The 20,421-nt window shown below is 43.0% G+C and overlaps 1 protein-coding gene across 1 annotated transcript in view; it reads left to right on the top strand.

Moving 5' to 3' along the window:
- LOC106568352 (formin-like protein 20) overlaps window positions 1–19,940 on the top strand; it is a 30,248-nt gene extending 10,308 nt beyond the window's left edge. Inside the window, exon 3 of the mRNA XM_014138631.2 lies at window positions 18,757–19,940. Within this exon, the coding sequence (XP_013994106.2) occupies window positions 18,757–18,958 (202 nt within the window). The 3' untranslated portion in view covers window positions 18,959–19,940. The remainder of the gene's footprint in view (window positions 1–18,756) is intronic.
- The last annotated feature ends 481 nt before the right edge of the window (window positions 19,941–20,421 follow it).

Raw genomic sequence — 20,421 nt, 5'->3', positions numbered from 1 at the left:
CATACCACACTCTCATCTATACCCTTTGAAGACCAACACTTCCCTCCATAGACACAGAATACAGCGCCACCCCCTGTCTCACTCTCCTCCACATGCTCCTACGTGCCAATGCATTCCCTTCAATGGCTCATATTGTGCAATCTATCCCAGACTTTATTACAGCTCTAAGGCGGATCTTAATTTGACCTATATTGTCACAGAATAATAATAATTTGAACGTTTAGTCCATAATATTGCTTGATCGGTGGTTAGGCTATTAGCTGGCCAAAAGTAGGCTACATGAAAATTGCAATGCTGTTTAAATAACCCTGTGTTACATTTATGCAAATCACAAAGCTCAACTGCATTTCCTGCAGTACAGAAAAATGATCCGCAACAAAAGAGTGATCAAGTTAAGATCCTATACCTGTATATCTAGTCAGATATTTTATCTTTATGCAGCTCAATACTGCACTCTCGAACCCAGCAGACAAAATGTTGTCATAAAAGACGTCAGATTGATGTCATTGCAACAGTTTTGCCCACTGGGAATGGCTCTAAGGTAAATGTATGTCAATAGGCTTAATATACAGACTTAAACCTTGGCTCTTCAGTTCCCTCCGAATATTTCCTTTTAAAACAAGCCTTACTTGAAAATGCTAATGAAAAACTTTAAGCAATGCAAATGTAAACATGATTGCACTAAAATGTAACATAGTTACAAATTGCACTGCAGCTCGCCAAATAAATGTTCCATTTCTTTCCAGTTTTTTCCTCTAAAGCTGGTATCTGTAAAAGTAGAGGAACACTTGTATCTGATGTTATTTATCCAGCACCCGTGGCGCATTAACGGCATATTAATATGCAAATATCATTGTGAGGTGTGCAGGAGCGTTAATTAGGGAGCAGCGTTTGGAATATAAAAGTCCTTCCTATTATGCATTTTGCTAATGGCATATTTATGGAACAAAGCTTGAGTTCTAACAGGGAACTCTTGTGCTTGGAGCCCTATAAGGTTTACAGGGACAGCAGTCTAATCAGATCACTGGCCAAACCTCTGTCTCTTCCTCACAAGATATTGTTTAATGATGCACCTTTCTTGAGGAAGCCGATAGGGCCCTAGACTATGATGAATTAGTTTAATGCATGGAGAAAAAATGAAGCCACTCTGTGGATGATGAGTTTTGAATTACTGTGAGTGGCTCCTAAGAGTTTATGGTTTGCGAGGACAATCCTTCATATCGTACTCGGTGAACTGCAGATAAGCGCTATAGAATGGCTGCTGAGGGTGCATTTTTCCTCATGCGTTTCTTGCGCGGTTATCATTCAGCGGTGCTCATATACTGTTTGATACCAATGGCTTTCATTCACGTTTGAAGACCATCCCATGTGAACCTTTGACCTCGAATTAGTCTCAAATGATTTGGAGCTTGTCGACAAACCCGTCAACCCCCTTGAAGTGTAGAGTGTCTTGCAAATGCAGAAGAATCTCGGCTGGGTCTGCGGGGCGAAGGAGGGAGTAGAGGGGAGAGTAGAGGATTGAGTCACTGGAGCAAGTGTGAACTCGAAATGATCCGTCTCATGGGTTTGAGATGAACGTCCCCTGACAGCGCCTACTAACTCATCATTCTCCTTCTTTCCACACACACACATCATGACTCAGCGCTTTCCCGCAACAGAACTCCACTGACACAACACTGGGTGACAGTACTGGACTCTCACACACTATACTGTCCTCTGACTGACTATGCATCAGAGGAGAGGAGAGGAAAGGAAAGGAGAGGAGAGGAAAGGAGAGGAGAGGAAAGGAGAAGAGACCTGGGCGAGGCAGAGGAGTAGCGAGACTGCATGTTGGAAGAAGAAGAGGTGACTCTCCCTGCATCTCAATGTCTCTTTCACTCTCTCTCCTCTCTCTCGTCTCTCTCCCCTCTCTCTCCTCTCTCTCCTCTCTTTCACTTTTTCTGCTGCTTTTTCTATCTTTTTTTCTCATCTCCTGACTGTGGTGTGCCACGTTGAAATATTAATCTGCTTTAAATATTCATCAATGTGTTAAAATATTTTTTTAAGTGACAATAGAGTTAAAGGGACAAAACATCTCTCCTCACGACCCGTCTGGTCGGTGTCTGAAGGATCCGAGCCAGAGGGCTGGACTGGGCTGGACTGAGCTGTCCTTGCGACTAAGCATGCTACGCTCTCTGCATGTTAAAAAACCTTAGAGGGATGACAGGAATTGATAGACTTTAACAGAATTAAATGCATTTTTTAAAAGGACATGACTCACTCAAACCATCAAGGTCCCAGTTCCTTGCCAGTTCCTGTGCTGTAAGTATTAGCAAAAGGGCACACTGCGCACTGTGCGGGAGTTAAAAGATAAAAACGGGTACATTCCCTCCAAAAAGATCCAGTGTGTGAGTGTTTGAGTGTGTGTGTGTGTGCGTGTGTGTGTTTGAGACCAGTGCAAAGTGTAGAATCTAGTAGAAACAAAGCACAGCATCTCCTTCTGTCACTCAAGGGACATCAGCTGTGGTGAAAGAGCCCTCTTTCCAGTGGCAACCCCACCTGTTTAAAAAAGAATAATAACAATACAAAAGTTGGCCTGTTTTGCATGTAATTCTGGCATTTATTTGTGTCACATATCAGTTTAGCAAACAATGTAAAACATTTTTTTTAAATCCTTGAGTTATTAAAGCAGCATAAAAACATGGTATTTTTCTTTGAGTAAGGCAGCTCCATAACGCAGCTGTTTCAGAATAGCACAGTGCTTTCTGTGGTGGAGTGCCAGCCAGTGAAAGCACAGAGCGTACTCTGGTTATGCTGTGATTGGCTCAGGGTTCTGTCACTCATGGGGACACTACGTCACCGCTGAATCTATGGGAGAACTAGGCAGTTCAAGTCCACCTGGGAAGTTAACATAGATTTACAGTAGAAATGCCCATCCAAGAAGGCTCAAGGTCATTGGCCACAGATAAAATGATGTCAGTTCATGTTATATTTCCCGTAGCTTTGATTGGACTGATCATGTCAATATCATGCGTCTCGGTGCTCTTGGACCATTTTACATAAACATTACAAAACAAGTCGGTTATTGCAAATTCAACAATGTGGTTTGGAAGGAAGCAGTGGCTTACTGTCTCAAAACATGAAAATTGTGCATCACAAGTAGACAACGCTGTTAAACTGGGATTACTGGGGAAATCAAACGTTGTGGCTCAGCTAGACGCCACATATAGACAAGCCGTGACCTTCACAACCAACAGACGGAGGAGAGTAGGTACAGTACGTGCTTGCCAGAATCATTGCGTGCATTAAATTGTGTGGATGAAAAAATAGGCATATAGGCTACATCAGTCTCAGGTTGCTCATGTCTTATTCGAAATGACGGCTTGCCTCTTATCCGCTCCTCCTCCCGTTATGCCATACAGCTCCATTGTTATATTTCTTATATGGCTATCACATTAGTATCTTATTCATCATTTTAGGTCATGTTAGAATGATACATATCATTGTTTTGTTTACTTTGTGTATTATAATCAGCTCATGTGCTTTTCTACACGAGGAGGGATTTTGTTGTTGGGTCTGTAACCATGTTCGCCAGTGACAGTCACTTCCCATAAAAAAAATGTAAATACAAAAACGCTCAGTAACAGACACATGTAATTCCAGTTGATATTGCAAGGGTTGTTTTGTTAGCTTAATGCGCTGTCTGTGCGTAGATATATTGTCTATAAAAGTGGATCCTCGTGATTGTATTTTCCTTGCTTTTTAGACCACAAGATAAAATATGTCAAATAGTAGGCTAACCTCTGAGTCCACGTCTCGCTCTCGCTCTCCCTCCATCTCTCTCTCTTTCTCTGTGTTGTGACTTAAAGAAGAGTAAAGTTCAGGCCTCAACATCTGGCTGAATTTATCTGAACATCTCTCTGAATTCCTGTCGCTGAACGAATAGGCCTACCTCATCGCAGTTCTTTTGCTTGCACTTATACTTAGAGCTGTTAATGATATAAGAATAAACATTGTGAATTTACTGAACATAAATGTAGTAATGTTTGTGTATGGTTCAAAAGTCAACTCATGTCGACATTCATTATTATTGAAGGAGAATGTGGTTCTTATCGAGTAACACAAATCCACAAGGAGCCAGTAAAAAACATGTTTATTTAAGCAAATTAGCCATATCCGCTATGGTTTTTAAAAAGCAAGTAAATGTGGTTGAATGAGCTGTTTCTCTGCTAGACGAGGCTCCGCCAGGTGTAGGGGTGGTAAGGATTCACTCCATGGTGCTGAAATGAAAGCTCCACTGTTGGCACAGCTTTATGTAGGCCTTAACAGTTTGTGGGCACCGTTTGTCACCATTATAGTGCAATTAATGTATTGTTTATGTTGTGTAGTGGCTTCGCTGGCATGCATCTAAAATAAAATGCTCAGTTTGCCCCATCAAGATTTACATGCTAAAATCACCACTGTAAGTTTCACTCCTCTTATGACATTCATAATGTGCTTCTGGCTGGCTGCAGAGCTCCAGAGACCCAGAATGCTCCTATCGTCCCGGGTTTTGGGTTCACGTCTGCTTTCATTGGCATCTCCCTCACTTCCTCAGTGCGGAGCCTGAGTCTGAGCCCGATCCGTAGCAGGGCTTGGCAACTACATGAAGACATTTTTCTGTGAAAAGGGATAGCCCATAGGATGTGACAGCTGGGTATTTTCGTGGATTGATCCTCAGAAATATGTTTTTTGACAGACATCAGGCATGACCGCCTCCTCTATTAGATTGGCTGTGTCACTTTCCCCTCCCATCTCTCTGCTCCGCAGAATACCAATACATTTCACACCTAAAGAGGGATGAGGGATGATGGGGGAAAGCTTGGTGCATACTCAGAGGGAGGGGAAGGGGAAAAGAGGAGAGGGGAAAGGAAAGGAGGAGAGGGAAGAGAAGAGGAGGAGAGAGGAAGGGAAGGGAGGAAGAAGGGCGGCCACAGAAGGTGAGAGGAATAGTTACTGCGTGGGTGGGTTACTTACCGGTTTGTTTTCCACCTTGACAACTGAATGAATTAGAACAAAATATTTCCCTATGCCCTGACAAATCAAAACCTGCTTTACAATACAACAGCAGAACAGCCACTATATCCTTCGTCTTCTAGTCTCCTCTGTTATGCCTTACAAACACATACTGACTTCTGACCAAGTTTAACTTTCTGTGTGACTACATCTCTGGAAGGAAGTCTTCTCACCCGGTGCAAACCCTAAAGTCATTCATTAAACATTGACGACAACGACAGTACCTGAAACGATCGTAAAAGGTAGCGGAAAGCCCTGGCAGAGTAGGAAATCACATTAGGCTCCTACAAATGAGCGAGAGAGCAAGAGAGAGAGTGCATGTATGTGTATGTGTGTGTGTCAGTGGAGACTCCTCAGAAGAGGAAGGGGAGGACCATCCTCCTCAGTGAATTTCATACAAATAAAAATAGTAAAACATTAAAAAAGTTATCCTTTTTAACTATACTAAATATATTCACATCACCAAATAATTGATTAAAAGATACTGTTTTGCAATGAAGGTCTACAGTAGCCTCAACAGTACTCTGTAGGGTAGCACAATGGTGTACCGGAGGACAGCTAGCTTCTGTCCTCCTCTGGGTACATTGACTTCAATGCAAAACCTAGTAGGCTCATGGTTCTCAGACTTACACAGTAATTAAAATGTAGTTTACTCAAAGAGAGAGAAAGACAACAGTTGAACAGTTTGGAACAAATTAATATCTTTAAAAAATGGAGAGGCTAGAGAGAGAGACATTTCATAATTTAGTATTTTTTTTCTCACTTTCACTTACTTTCAGTAGCTATCAAATGCAGCTAGCTAGTTTTGCCAACTCAAACACCCGGCTCAAACAGAGGGATGCTATGTCAGCTTTCTGACTATGACTATCCAATACTGGATCTCTTCCTAGTCAAGGTAAGCTTTTGGTTTTACTAATTTATTGACACGGGGCCCACCAGTGTAACTGCTAAACTGCTTACTGACTGCTTACTGTACTGCATGATTGTAGTGGGTTTACTAACGTGTTAGTTCTATTAGTTATGTTGACTATGATGTTACTTTAGCTAATATGGTGACAATGATATAGGGGTTAGCGGTTATGTGGTTTGGCTTGGAAAGTTTTTTTTTTGCCTGGTCACAGACAGCTGATATGTTGTACATTGAAGTCCAGAATTGGAGGGAAAAGGTGAGCAAAGGAGAGTCACATGTACTGTAGCTCCATTGGTAAAGCATGGTGCTTGCAGTGCCAGGGTTGTGGGTTTGATTCCCACAGGGGACCAGTACAAAGAAAATGTACTAAGTACTCTCTGGATAAGAGTGTCTGCTAAATGACTCAAATGTAGGAGAGAGTGGAAATGTGAGAAGGACTACAAAGTGGCTGCTATGAAAGTGAACTCTGTTTATGTGTATTCATTCTGTTGAAAAATGTTTTGCAAATGGAACAAAATGGGGATAAACATACCTGAATTTATCCAATAGAAACTCTTGTTTGCAACTGTTGGACTAATGATTACACCGTAGATCAGCTAGATGCAGGCAAGACTGCAAGGCGGTATTGAATGTGTCACTGTTTCTCTATATGTCAGTCTGCCACCTCAAATCTTTCTCTTGACCTGTGTGCACCTACGTTGTAAACTTTCATTAATTGGCTAGGTTGTAGCAATCTCATGTTGGGTATAGGGAAAAATAACAGTATTATGTAGTAGCCTAAACCTATTGATGTTGCATCGAGCTGGGTGAATGGAATATGAACGACAATCATCCAATGTTCTGTAATAGAAATAAGGCCAAGCTCATTAAAAAAAAAGAATCGTCCTCCCTCATCTTAAATGGCACCGACCTCCAATGGTGTGTGTGTGTGTGTGTGTGTATGGTGGTTGTGTAAGAAAGAAAGAGAGAGGGGAAGAAATAAAAGAACAGAAAGAGTAAAGCGCTAAACGATAGACTGGCCGTGTGCATTCTGCAGAACTAGATGAGTAGGCATCAGGTTTTTCTAAAGAGGGATTTGTCCGATTTTTTACGCCGACCTTTCGCTAAATACCCTGTCAGTGTATCTGAGTTAGTGGCCTGTGGATGAGGCGGACAATGGAGTAGATGGTTTGTGTGTACACGCGTGTGCATGTGTGTTTGTAAAGGGCAGGGTCGGTAGTGCGCTGTGCTCCTGATGCAATCCATCTTTCCTTCGGAGGCAGCCAGGCCATGGAGCAACAGGCGGCTCACAGGGGAGAGGTGGAAGAAACCCTGTAGGTTCGATTCCCATTCGGATGAAATAGCACAGGGATATGATGTTCAGCCAGCATGATCTGACTCTTCTCTCAGCAAGATCCACATTATAATAGAGCTACACACACCTTCAAGTGAACCTAATAGGATACAATAATGCACACTGTGATATAATGTAATGGCACATGTTGTTATTGCTGTAAACCAGGGATCCATAAATGACATTAATTTAATGGTGTACTCCATTGAGATGTAAAAAATATTTGTTGTATAGTATGTGTAAGTGACTGCAGGTGTTTATTTCTGAAACTGAAACTCTGTGTGTGTGTGTGTGTGTGTGTGTGTGTGTGTGTGTGTGTGTGTGTGTGTGTGTGTGTGTGTGTGTGTGTGTGTGTGTGTGTGTGTGTGTGTGTGTGTGTGTGTGTGTGCGTGCGTGCGTGCGTGCGTGCGTGTGTGTGTGTGTGTGTGTGCGAGAGAGAGAGAGATGGAAAGAAAGCGATAGAGAGCCCTTGTTTATGCTGTCTTTGGCAATAATCACAGCTACCGCTCATGCCAATATTGATGCCAGATGGTATTCATCCGTGTCATGCCATCATGTCTTTGAAACGGGAAGAGAGTGGCGTACATAACAAGAATAAACTGCCTAATGTGGCTGTGTCATATAAATACTAATCACACTCATATCACACCCACAGCTAAATTAGCCAAGCTAAACCGCTTACATTAGCACAATCCCCAATCTGCTGAAATAGGTCGTCTCTTAATGTAGGAGGATGCATCTGCTATTTGGATGCAATATGAGAAGGATCCCACAGACGTCAGTTCAATGTCTTGTTTTGATTAGAATATATGATATGTAAAAAAACATTATTTTTTTAAAATGTCACCATGTCATTGTTTCCACGTCATTTCAACCCAAAACATCTATTTGATGAAGTTCACTCACCATGGAAAACTGATTGGATTTGCAAAAAAGTAATCAACCAATGGGCATTTTTTGTAAAATATTTTTTTTAAACTTATGACGTGGAAACAACATTGAATCAACCAGTAGGTTAAAAAAACAAACACAAAATGCCCATTGGTTGATTACTTTTTTACAAATCCAATCAGTTTTCCATGTTGAGTGAACTTCATCAAATAGATGTTTTGGGTTGAAATGACGTGGAAACAACATTGAATCAACCAGTGAGATGGTTATATTTGTCCAATAATGTTAAACTAACAGATATTGAGTCTATCATATATTCTAATTTACAGAAATGTCTGTAAATGTTACAAAGTATTTTGCTGAATAATTCAATAACCAAAAAAGTTACAGACAAAGACTGTTCGTTTGCTTCAGGCGACTAAAAGTATTTTTATGGTGGTGGAAGTCTGGGAGAGCCTAAATATAATAAAGGAGAGGGAAAGGGATACCTAGTCAGTTGACCAACTAAATGCATTCAACTGAAATGTGTCTTCCGCATATAACCCAACAACTCTGAAGTAAGAATAGGTATGATTGCTTTAGGTTAATTATAAAAGTGTAATTTCATATCACTGCACTGTTCCTTTTACTCCACCAGTAGTTCTCACCTAATGGACTGCACCAGTAGTTCTCACCTAATGGACTGCACCAGTAGTTCTCACCTAATGGACTGCACCAGTAGTTCTCACCTAATGGACTGCACCAGTAGTTCTCAGCATTCATTCCTTCTTCAATCCCTTTTACAGAGCACCATTAAAAAAACGTTGTGATCAGGTTGATGTGCCTGGCCTCTGCTGTCGGTGACCGCCGTCCTCCATCAGTCGCCCGAGGATGTCAAGTTTTGTGGAGCATTAAGTGTGTTCCTGCCCATTCCCTATTTCCTGCCTCTCCGCACACCCCTCCCCTACCCTCCCCTTCCACCACTCTCTCGCTCCACTCCTCAACCATATTTTTGCCTCTCCCCTTGGGATCATCTTAACCTTCACAGTCTGAAAATGTAAAAAGGCTAAAAAACAAACGAAAAGAGTAAGCTCAACGTGGTCGCTATGAGTGTGTTCATGTGTGAGTGAATGGGAGAGACAGTTGGAGAGATGCTAAGTGATATTTACCTCTCTCTCTCTTCCCCATCCCTCCATTCCTCCAGTAAGGCGACTGTCACACCTCTCCTCCTGAAATTTACATTACATTTACATTTAAGTCATTTAGCAGACGCTCTTATCCAGAGCGACTTACAAAATGGTGCATTCACCTTATGATATCCAGTGGAACAACCACTTTACAATAGTGCATCTAAATCTTTTAAGGGGGGGTTAGAAGGATTACTTTATCCTATCCTAGGTATTCCTTAAAGAGGTGGGGTTTCAGGTGTCTCCGGAAGGTGGTGATTGACTCCGCTGTCCTGGCGTCGTGAGGGAGCTTGTTCCACCATTGGGGTGCCAGAGCAGCGAACAGTTTTGACTGGGCTGAGCGGGAACTGTGGTTCCTCAGAGGTAGGGGGGCCAGCAGGCCAGTGGTGGATGAATGCAGTGCCCTTGTTTGGGTGTAGGGCCTGATCAGAGCCTGAAGGTATGGAGGTGCCGTTCCCTTCACAGCTCCGTAGGCAATCACCATGGTCTTGTAGCGGATGCGAGCTTCAACTGGAAGCCAGTGGAGAGAGCGGAGGAGCGGGGTGACGTGAGAGAACTTGGGAAGGTTGAACACCAGACGGGCTGCGGCGTTCTGGATGAGTTGTAGGGGTTTAATGGCACAGGCAGGGGAGCCCAGCCAACAGCGAGTTGCAGTAATCCAGACGGGAGATGACAAGTGCCTGGATTAGGACCTGCGCCGCTTCCTGTGTGAGGCAGGGTCGTACTCTGCGAATGTTGTAGAGCATGAACCTACAGGATCGGGTCACCGCCTTGATGTTAGTGGAGAACGACAGGGTGTTGTCCAGGATCACGCCAAGGTTCTTAGCACTCTGGGAGGAGGACACAAGGGAGTTGTCAACCGTGATGGCGAGATCATGGAACGGGCAGTCCTTCCCCGGGAGGAAGAGCAGCTCCGTCTTGCCGAGGTTCAGCTTGAGCTGGTGATCCGTCATCCACACTGATATGTCTGACAGACATGCAGAGATGCGATTCACCGCCTGGTTATCAGAAGGGGGAAAGGAGAAGATTAATTGTGTGTCGTCTGCATAGCAATGATAGGAGAGACCATGTGAGGATATGACAGAGCCAAGTGACTTGGTGTATAGCGAGAATAGGAGAGGGCCTAGAACAGAGCCCTGGGGGACACCAGTGGTGAGAGCGCATGGTGCGGAGACAGATTCTCGCCACGCCACCTGGTAGGAGCGACCTGTCAGGTAGGACGCAATCCAAGCGTGGGCCGCGCCGGAGATGCCCAACTCGGAGAGGGTGGAGAGGAGGATCTGATGGTTCACAGTATCAAAGGCAGCAGATAGGTCTAGAAGGATGAGAGCAGAGGAGAGAGAGTTAGCTTTAGCAGTGCGGAGAGCCTCCGTGACACAGAGAAGAGCAGTCTCAGTTGAATGCCCAGTCTTGAAACCTGACTGATTAGGATCAAGAAGGTCATTCTGAGAGAGATAGCAGGAGAGCTGGCCAAGGACGGCACGTTCAAGAGTTTTGGAGAGAAAAGAAAGAAGGGATACTGGTCTGTAGTTGTTGACATCGGAGGGATCGAGTGTAGGTTTTTTCAGAAGGGGTGCAACTCTCGCTCTCTTGAAGACGGAAGGGACGTAGCCAGCGGTCAAGGATGAGTTGATGAGCGAGGTGAGGAAGGGGAGAAGGTCTCCGGAAATGGTCTGGAGAAGAGAGGAGGGGATAGGGTCAAGTGGGCAGGTTGTTGGGCGGCCGGCCGTCACAAGACGCGAGATTTCATCTGGAGAGAGAGGGGAGAAAGAGGTCAAAGCACAGGGTAGGGCAGTGTGAGCAGGACCAGCGGTGTCGTTTGACTTAGCAAACGAGGATCGGATATCGTCAAACTTCTTTTCAAAATGGTTGACGAAGTCATCCGCAGAGAGGGAGGAGGGGGGGGAAGGAGGATTCAGGAGGGAGGAGAAGGTAGCAAAGAGCTTCCTAGGGTTAGAGGCAGATGCTTGGAATTTAGAGTGGTAGAAAGTGGCTTTAGCAGCAGAGACAGAAGAGGAGAATGTAGAGAGGAGTGAGTGAAAGGATGCCAGGTCCGCAGGGAGGCGAGTTTTCCTCCATTTCCGCTCGGCTGCCCGGAGCCTTGTTCTGTGAGCTCGTAGTGAGTCGTCGAGCCACGGAGCAGGAGGGGAGGACCGAGCCGGCCTGGAGGATAGGGGACAGAGAAAATCAAAGGATGCAGAAAGGGAGGAGAGAAATATCATCTGTATCCAACCATCCACCCATCCCTCCTTTCTTTCTTCCTTCCATCCATCCATCCATCAGCCCCTTTCGTTCCAGCAGCTATCAGTCAATAGCTCAGCAGTGCAGCAGTTAGTCTCAGGACAAACAAAGGCAGTATCCAGCCATCCATCACCTCAACTCGCTTTTTAATCCACCACCACTGAGTAGCCAAACTACCTGTTTTAAAGAGCACGCACACATACAAGCATACACACAGGCATTTTTGCATCTATCTCTCTGTGTGTGTACTTTAGTATATTAGGATCCTATGATGCAGCTGGATTAAAGCTATATACTGAAAGTGCACCCCCTCTCTCTTAGTTCTCCTACTAAATGTCAGTTTGAAAGGTCGAATTTAAAGTTGAACTGACAGTGTTTTAGCAACATGAAATCTTATTAAAATCTGTTCATGTATACCCCCAGGAAGAATCGGACATTTTTTTTTACATTTTCTGACAAGCAAGCACTTAGATATGGTCCTTTTCACATTTTCATTAATCCATAGAATGTTTGGGAATGACGTATAGTAAGGCATTTGTGAAAATTTTATAGCAATATAGAGTGGGAAAGTAGCCGTGTGTTTGAACAATTAATAGACACTGCAGTAAATAAAATTGAATAAAAACATCTGTCTTGTCCAGGACTGGAGTCTACGCAGACCGGTGCGCCATAGCCAATCAGAGCTACAGTAGGCCTATATGCATATTAGCCATTTGCCACATGGGCCTGCCATTCACTTTCAACTGGACTATGTGTTTACAGGTAGTAGCAACAGCGCGACTTTAGAGCATTAAAACGCATTTGCCAAAAGCCACAAAATACACCTGAATGGATTTCTGTAAATATGCAAATACCATGGGAGTTCTCTTACATCACAGTCCTATTGTTCAAACAACCATGAAAAGTTAGGCTCTCTCCCTCATTTGCCTATGCACATCAACAATAACAAGATCAACTAACGCTAGCCAGAGCGTGATGAGCTTATCGAGTCCAATGAGAAGGATATACTGCTTTCACTGGAACCGGCCCAGATCCACGCCTTTTGCGTGGAGAAAAGACGCCGGAAAAGGGGACGCAGATCGGGGATCCTGCTGAGAAGCCAGAGGCGAGCAAGTAAACACCCAATGCCTTCCATTCTCCTTGGTAACGTGCAATCGTTAGAAAATAAAAAGTGATGACCTACTATTATCCTACCAAACGGGACATTAAAAACTGTAACATCTTATGTTTCACCGAGACATGGCTGAACGAAGAAACTGAACAGAGACGCTACCTCTGGTAAGACGAGGGGTGGGGGTGTGTGTCTTTTTGTCAATAACAACTGGTGCGCGATGTCTAATATTAAAGAAGTCTTGAGGTATTGCTCGCCTGAGGTAGAGTACCTTCTGATAAGCTGTCGACCACACTATCTACCAAGAGAGTTCTCATCTGTATTATTCGTAGCCGTCTATTTACCACCACAACGCAAAGCTGGCACTAAGACCACTCTCAACCAACTCTATCAGGCCATAAGCAAAGAAGAAAATGCTCACCCAGAAGTGGCGCTCCTAGGGGCCGGGGACTTTAATGCAGGCAAACTTAAATCAGTTTTCCAACATTTTTACCAGCATGTCACATGTGCTACCAGGGGATTAAAAATCCTAGACCACATTTACTCCACACACAGAGATGCATACAAAGCTCTCCCCTGTCCTCTATTTGGCAAATCTGACCACAGTTATATTCTCCTGATTCCTGCTTACAAGCAAAAGCTGAAGCAGGAAGTACCAGTGACTCGCTCAATACGGATGTGGTCAGATGACGCGGATGCTACACTACAGGACTGTTTTGCTAGTACAGACTGGAATATGTTCCGGAATTCATCTAATTGCATTGAGGAATACACCACCTCAATCAATGGCTTCATCAATAAGTGCATCGATGACGTTGTCCCCACAGTGACTGTACATACAGTTGAAGTCGGAAGTTTACACACACTTAGGTTTGAGTCAAAATGCTTTTTGAAATTCTTGATAATCGTGGATTTATCGGTGGTGACAGTGTTTCCTAATCTCAGTGCAGTGGGCAGCTGGGAGGAGGTGCTCTTATTCTCCATGGACTTTACAGTGTCGAAAAACTTTTGGGAATTTGTGCTGCAGGATGCAAATTTCTGTTTGAAAAAGCTAGCCTTTGCTTTCCTAACTGACTATGTATATTGCTTCCTGACTTCCCTAAAAAGTTGCATATCGTGGGGACTATTCGATGCTAGTGCAGTACGCCACAGGATGTTTTTGTGCTGGTCAAGGGCAATCAAGTCTGGAGTGAACCAAGGGCTATATCTGTCCTTAGTTCTACATTTTTTGAACGGGCATGCTTATTTAAGATGGTGAGGAAAGCACTTTTAAAGAACAACCAGGCATCCTCGACGGGATGAGGTCAATATCGTTCCAGGATACCTGGGCCAGATCGATTAGAAAGGCCTGCTCGCAGAAGTGTTTCCAGGAGCGTTTGACAGTGATGATGCTGGTTGTTTGACCGCGAAACCCATAACAGACGCAGGCAATGATCACTGAGATCCTGGTTGAAAACAGCAGAGGTGTATTTAGAGGGCCCATTTAGAGGGCCCATGAAGGTGCCCATGTTTACGGATTTGGGGTTGTACCTGGTAGGTTCCTTGATAATTTGTGTGAGATTGAGGGCATCTAGCTTAGATTGTAGGACGGCCGGGGTGTTAAGCATATCCCAATTTAGGTCACCTAGCAGTACGAACTCTGACGAAAGATGGGGGGCAATCAATTCACATATCGTGTCCAGGGCACAGCTAGGAGCTGAGGTGGTCTATAACAAGCGACAACAGTGAGGGACTTATTTCTGGATCTCGAACTGTTTGGGCATAGACCTGGATAGTATGACAGAACTCTGCAGGCTATTGCTTTATTGCTTTATTTGAAAAAATATGGCCCGTTATAATTCCCACTTATGTACATAGGATGATGTATATATAATTTTAACATATTAAAACAAAAGAAAATATCAATAATATTTGTCCAGCCTTTGCTGCTATGCTTGCAGATGTGCATAATATGCTGTGACCCTAATCTAAAAAGGGTTTAACAACTCCAAATAACAAAAACATAGCTATAGGACACACAAAAGCAGCGCAATTTAAATTGAATTCACAGATGCTGGCGCATCAGACTGTAATTTCATAAAGTAGATGATTCAACTGTTATTTATACTCGCTTGTGTATTCTATTCGGCCCACGGACCTTGTGTTTGACACATGTGCGCTAGCCTATTGGGCACGTTATGACTGACTTGTGATCATTGTCCTTGCTAGTTTGTGTTGGCATTCACAGCCTTAGTTACAGTCGTGTGTTTTTGTTCGAAATATTGAATCATTGAAACTGAAAGAGTGAATCCCGAATGTGAGGATGCAGCAAACAATGTACCAGGCCATCTCTGATGTATAACCTGATAGCAGTATTTTTTTGTGACTACCAAGAAATGTATTGGTGAATCATGCATTGAACTGCATCCATCTATTTTGCCAACAATGTCTTACTGTGTGTCATGTAATTTTGAGTCCAATAGAACCTATTTTTAAAAGCTCTTATAAAGTTGGTTTTGAAGCATAAACTGGGAATTTTATATTATGATTGTCTGTTTGTTTCATACCTGAAAGTAGTTACAATTGTGTCAGCGACTGTTGTCCAGCAGCGCTTGATAACATACTGTTGGAGAGTCTAAAGTAATAGGATAACAGCCTACAAAATGGCACCCCTCTGGATACGTAATAAAACATCTAAACAACGGTAGTTAGGTCTCTATGACACACATTCTTTATAGTTCACTACACAATCTGCCCGTCCTGATGGTGTACTCAAGTAAAAAGAGAGACTATTTTCAAAGCATGGTCAGAGTTTGGGAACTGAATGCCAATGAGGTACTTGGTGGAACAGAATGCAAATGTGTCCAAGTCTCTGAGTGAGTGAGTGAGTGAGTGAGTGAGTGAGTGAGTGAGTGAGTGAGTGAGTGAGTGAGTGAGTGAGTGAGTGAGTGAGTGAGTGAGTGAGTGAGTGAGTGAGTGAGTGAGTGAGTGAGCGAGCGAGCGAGTGAGTGAGTGAGTGTGACTTTAGCACAATGTTTAGTTTCCCACTAAAACAAAATGTTATTTTCTTTTAACATGTTCAGTCCGGGTTCCTTGGAGAGAACTACAAAGATATCTTGCTGTTTTCTGCTGGTAAATGTGGAAGAAATTCTCCAAGTGTATAAGCACTTTCTGACACCTGCTGATGTAAAAAAATGGCTTTTTAAAATTTGATTGATTGAAATGTCCATCACCTGCTGTTCCTTAACTGCTAGCTACTCCTAAATATGAATATAATATAAAAGTCATGGGTTGAGACATACTGAATCTCCCACCTGAATCAAACAACTCCTACATGATGCCCCCTGGAATATCACCAAGCACAGATGGTGAGCATAAAACTTTACTGCCTCTATAATTGTACAATCTAATCTCCAATAAATAAAAAACAGGTAAACACTGAAATCATAAATGTAGTGATCTGTGTCACTACCTCACAGGAGAGGCATTTGAAAGTAAACATCATTTTTTTCAAAATGCATTTTTGAGCAGAAATGTCTTCCTGAACATGTAAACTTTCATGTGCCTTAATAAAAAATGTGTATGCCATCTGTAAATACAAATACAATTGTTAAATTATGAACCTAGTTGGTTTAGCCACAGAAAAAGACAGGAATGCTCCCGCTAGCCATGATTGGCTGAAATAATGGATGGGCTGGACATGCTGAGAGATGAGTTCGGATTGGTTTGCCATGTAGCACTATTCTGTCTATAATGAGCTGCTCAGTATGTGTAGGTAATCCTTTCTAACTCAGATTTTTTTTTAAAGATAGCTCTCCACTTTCTGGAGGACTGAGTTTTGAAATCAGTGGAATGCCCGGTGAAAGCAGAGTATGTTAGCTAAGAAGATGGAGAAAATTCAGGCGTTTGATTGCAAATGCAGAGGGAGTCGAAGGCTGTTGTATAAAACACCTGTCTCCAGATTACATCTTCAAACTGTGTGTTAGGATGGGGCAGAGGGAGTAGGCTACTCAGCTTGTGTTTGATGCTGTTTCTCCACTATTTATGCTTTGCTGCAGTTGGTCTGTGTTTTTGTTTGAAGCTTTAGCAGTCCGCCACACAGCAGACCTCTACGCGCTCTAGGTTCCAAGCTGCTATGAATAGGCTCTTTACATTCTAGAACGAAAAGAGGTTTCGTTTTGTAGTGGCTTTCCACCACCTTCTAGTCTACTGTCTGTAGTGTATAGTGAGGATGGATCCTCTTTGACCTACCCTGTCTGTAATGTTCCCATTTAGTGTTTCTGCCTGCTGTTTGTCCACTACTCTACCTGCCTGCGTCTATCTGAGTGCCTGAATTCCTAAATGTGTGTGTGTGTGGCAAATTCTGACAGCTAGTATGACTCGAGAGGAATATGAAGCTCCCGTTACGTATCATTGTTCTGCAGTTGTTGCTCTTCTGAAGCTCAGGGTCCTGCTGTTGTGTTAAGTCTCTCCCTCAGCATCTCTCTCTCTCTCCTCCCACTGAAAGAGGGACTCCTCGCTTCATCTAAGCATCTGCGCTGTGATGAGAACTCCACCTAGCAAACTAGGACACTCACTGCGTAATCAGCAAGAATAGCAGGCAGCAAAGTCAAAAAAGAGAGAAGAAATCTGTTTGCAGTGGGAAGCACAATTTCGTATACTGAACGTGCAACTGCTGACAAAAGTAGTTCAGCCACTAAATATTGTCCATATAGGCTTTTCTTTATCTACGATGTGTTTATTTATTAATGCCTCACCCGAATATCTTAAAGACTGTGGAGGGGGTGCATCAGAGTTTAAAACTGACGTTACTCCTACATACTGGGTCCTGAAGCTATAATGTCTCTTCTCTTCTGACACTGTATCTTAGCTGCCTTTTCTTTTACTTATTTCTTCCCTTCCTTTTTCTACCCCTCTTTTGGTTTATTCGCACTACAGAGTCAAGCTGAACCAAGCCGAGCCAAGCTGTACTCTGCTGAACTGCTTGCTTATCCAACATAGTTGCTGGAACCAAGCACACTTAGAAAAAAGGGTTCCAAAAGGGTTCTTCAGCTGTCCCCATATGATAACAGTTTTTGGTTCCAGATAAAAAATACTTTTTGGTTCCAGGTAGAACCCTCTGTGGAAAGGGTTCTACATATAACCCAAAAGGGGTCTACCTGGAACCAAAAGGGTTTTTCAAAGGGTTCCTCTCTGTGGACAGCCAAAGAACCATTTTAGGTTCTAGATAGCACCTTTTTTCTAAGAGTGCAGGAAAGGACAATGGGTGCGTTCGTAAATTGCCTCCAGTGTCAGAGTGCGCTCTGGGACATTCATAAATTCAGAGTGTTGTCAGATTTTCAGTTTGTAAATTCAGAGCCATTCACTATCAGAGTGGTCGGAGAGCATACTGGACGCTCTGGCTGCTTGGGCTGAAGAGTAGGGTTGATCCGAGCGTTCTGATCTCACAACGACAGTCAAGCACCGAAGTTAACTGGCTAAAGTTGGCTAGCTTGCTAGCTACTTTCAGACATAAATGAGAGAACACTTCACTCTGGCCATTTTACTTGCCCTAGCAGACCTGGTTATAGGGCTACACTTGGAAAAAAGGTGCTATCTAGAACCTTAAAGGGTTATTTGGCTGTCCCCATAGGAGAACCATTTGAAGAACCCTTTTTGGTACCAGGTAGAAACCTTTTGTTCCATACAGAACCCATTCCACAGAGGGTTTTACATGAAACCAAAAATGTTCTACCTGGAACGAAAAAGGATTCTCCTATGGGGACAGCCTAAGAAGTCTTTTTTCTAAGAGTATACTGTATAAGGGTTAGTGATTGTAACTGTGTTAATGGCAATAATTGAATTGTGTTTTTTTATGTTTACTGAAACCTGTCTTAACAACCGGTTGTAGGTTGTTCGTAAATGCATCAATTATTCTGCACTCTGAGACTATCAAACCAGAGTGCACTTATATCACAGTAGATTGCCAGAGTGAATTTATGAATGCACCCAATGTGAAAAGAAAATATCCAAGCCAGCAGTTTTCAGGTTGACATGATCATGTGAGATGGGTATTTGTGACATAAACCTTCCTTCTCTCCCTCCTTTGCAGTGTGGAGCATGACTTCCGACTGCAGGAGGGGGCAGTGACCCGCACGTGGAGGGTAGAGGACCCTCCAGAGGGCTCCCCCCTGCCCGCTGTGACCCCTCAGCCCACCACGCCACACCGCCAGGAAACACCCCTGCCGGTGACACCGGCACGCCCCCCTCACAGTGGCAAGAAAAGCAGGAAGAAGTGCTTCTGGTTCTTGTGAACTATAAACTTTGGAGGGAGGGTGGGATAGGGAAGGACACAATGAATAAGGCCACTCCTTCTTAAGTTTGTGAAGGATGGCGATGTATACAGTACTTTACATGCTTCCTCTATAGACTGTGAGGCTCTGAATGGTAGTGTGTGAAGTGATGTGGATGGAGAGAGAGAAAGAAAATGGAAGCTCAAAACAAGTGTGAGAAGAAGCAGTAAAAAGAGTTTAAAAGAGATATAAAAGAGGTATAAAATAGATATAAAAGAGGATTCAAATATAAATAAGAGGTATAAAGAGAAATCAAATATAAATAACAGAGGTATAAAAGAAACAAAAGTAGTTAAAGGAACTGGAAGAACCATAGTGTGTAGATGAATGGAATCTGATCCTGGTGTTGGAACTGTATAGAGTGAAGAATGGAACGAACATGCTTGTGTTGTAGTTGCACCTAAATAAATGCCTCTTCAGCACCTGAGATCAGTTTTTAGTGCAGGGAGGGAGGTACTGTAAAATGTTCTAAAATGTACTAAGCTTTGAACAGGCCTACCTGGTAGGGGCAATTATAGAAGTGAAAGTGTAGAAGATGAAAATAAAGGGTAAGGATAAAATGAAGGATAAGGATGTGAGGAGGTATAAAAGGCTAGGGCATGGTGGGATTAAATAAGAGCAGAAAATAATGAGTGTACAGAGAGAAGAGTGGAATGATCCATCGGCATCACTAATGGACAAATGATGGTTAGAACACCAGCTTTTATATCCTGAGATGTTTCAACAAATCAATTATTATGATGTCCCTTATTTAAAACTTTTAATAGAATTGATCATACAAAAACTACACACATACATACAACAACACAGGCTGAGAAATGCACCAGGAGAAAAAGTGAGGGGGAAAAAAACATATTAAAGTGTACATAAAACACAGAGTTCTACTGGTTGAATTGCTATATTTCAGATACGGATTACTGCTCTATAAAGTATTTTACAACAACTTGTTTGGGTATATTGTCGTTAATGCTCTCATTGATTTTAACAAGATTAAGTCTTGAGATGAGTCACAAGTTGGTATAACTTGTTAGCAGTGCTTTTTGTCATTGGGTAGCTACAGAACACCTGTTGCCTGGCCTAAACACAATTAACGTTGTTACCTCGTACCCCTGCACATCGACTTGGTACTGGTACCCATTGTATATAGTCAAGTTATTGCTGCTCATTTGGTATTTATTCCTCATTATATAATTTTTCTATTATTTCTAATTGTTTCTCTCTGCATTGCTGGGAAGACCCCTTAAGTAAACCTGTTGTTTACGAAGCATTTGACATATACAATTTTATTTGAGCTCCACTGTTAAAGCATCCCACTCTCTAGCTCTCTGTCAGTTCCCACCGTTCGGAGTTAGCTAGCTGAACTTTTGATTGTCTTAGCTGGCTAGTGGGCTAACGGCACCACAGGTGTTTTAGCTAGCAACCTT

This window comes from Salmo salar, chromosome ssa13 (genome assembly GCF_905237065.1).
Source record: "Salmo salar chromosome ssa13, Ssal_v3.1, whole genome shotgun sequence".
Classification (NCBI taxonomy): domain Eukaryota; kingdom Metazoa; phylum Chordata; class Actinopteri; order Salmoniformes; family Salmonidae; genus Salmo; species Salmo salar.
The sequence above is the reverse complement of the archived record's forward strand: the minus strand, read 5'-3'. Positions and strand labels throughout refer to the sequence as shown.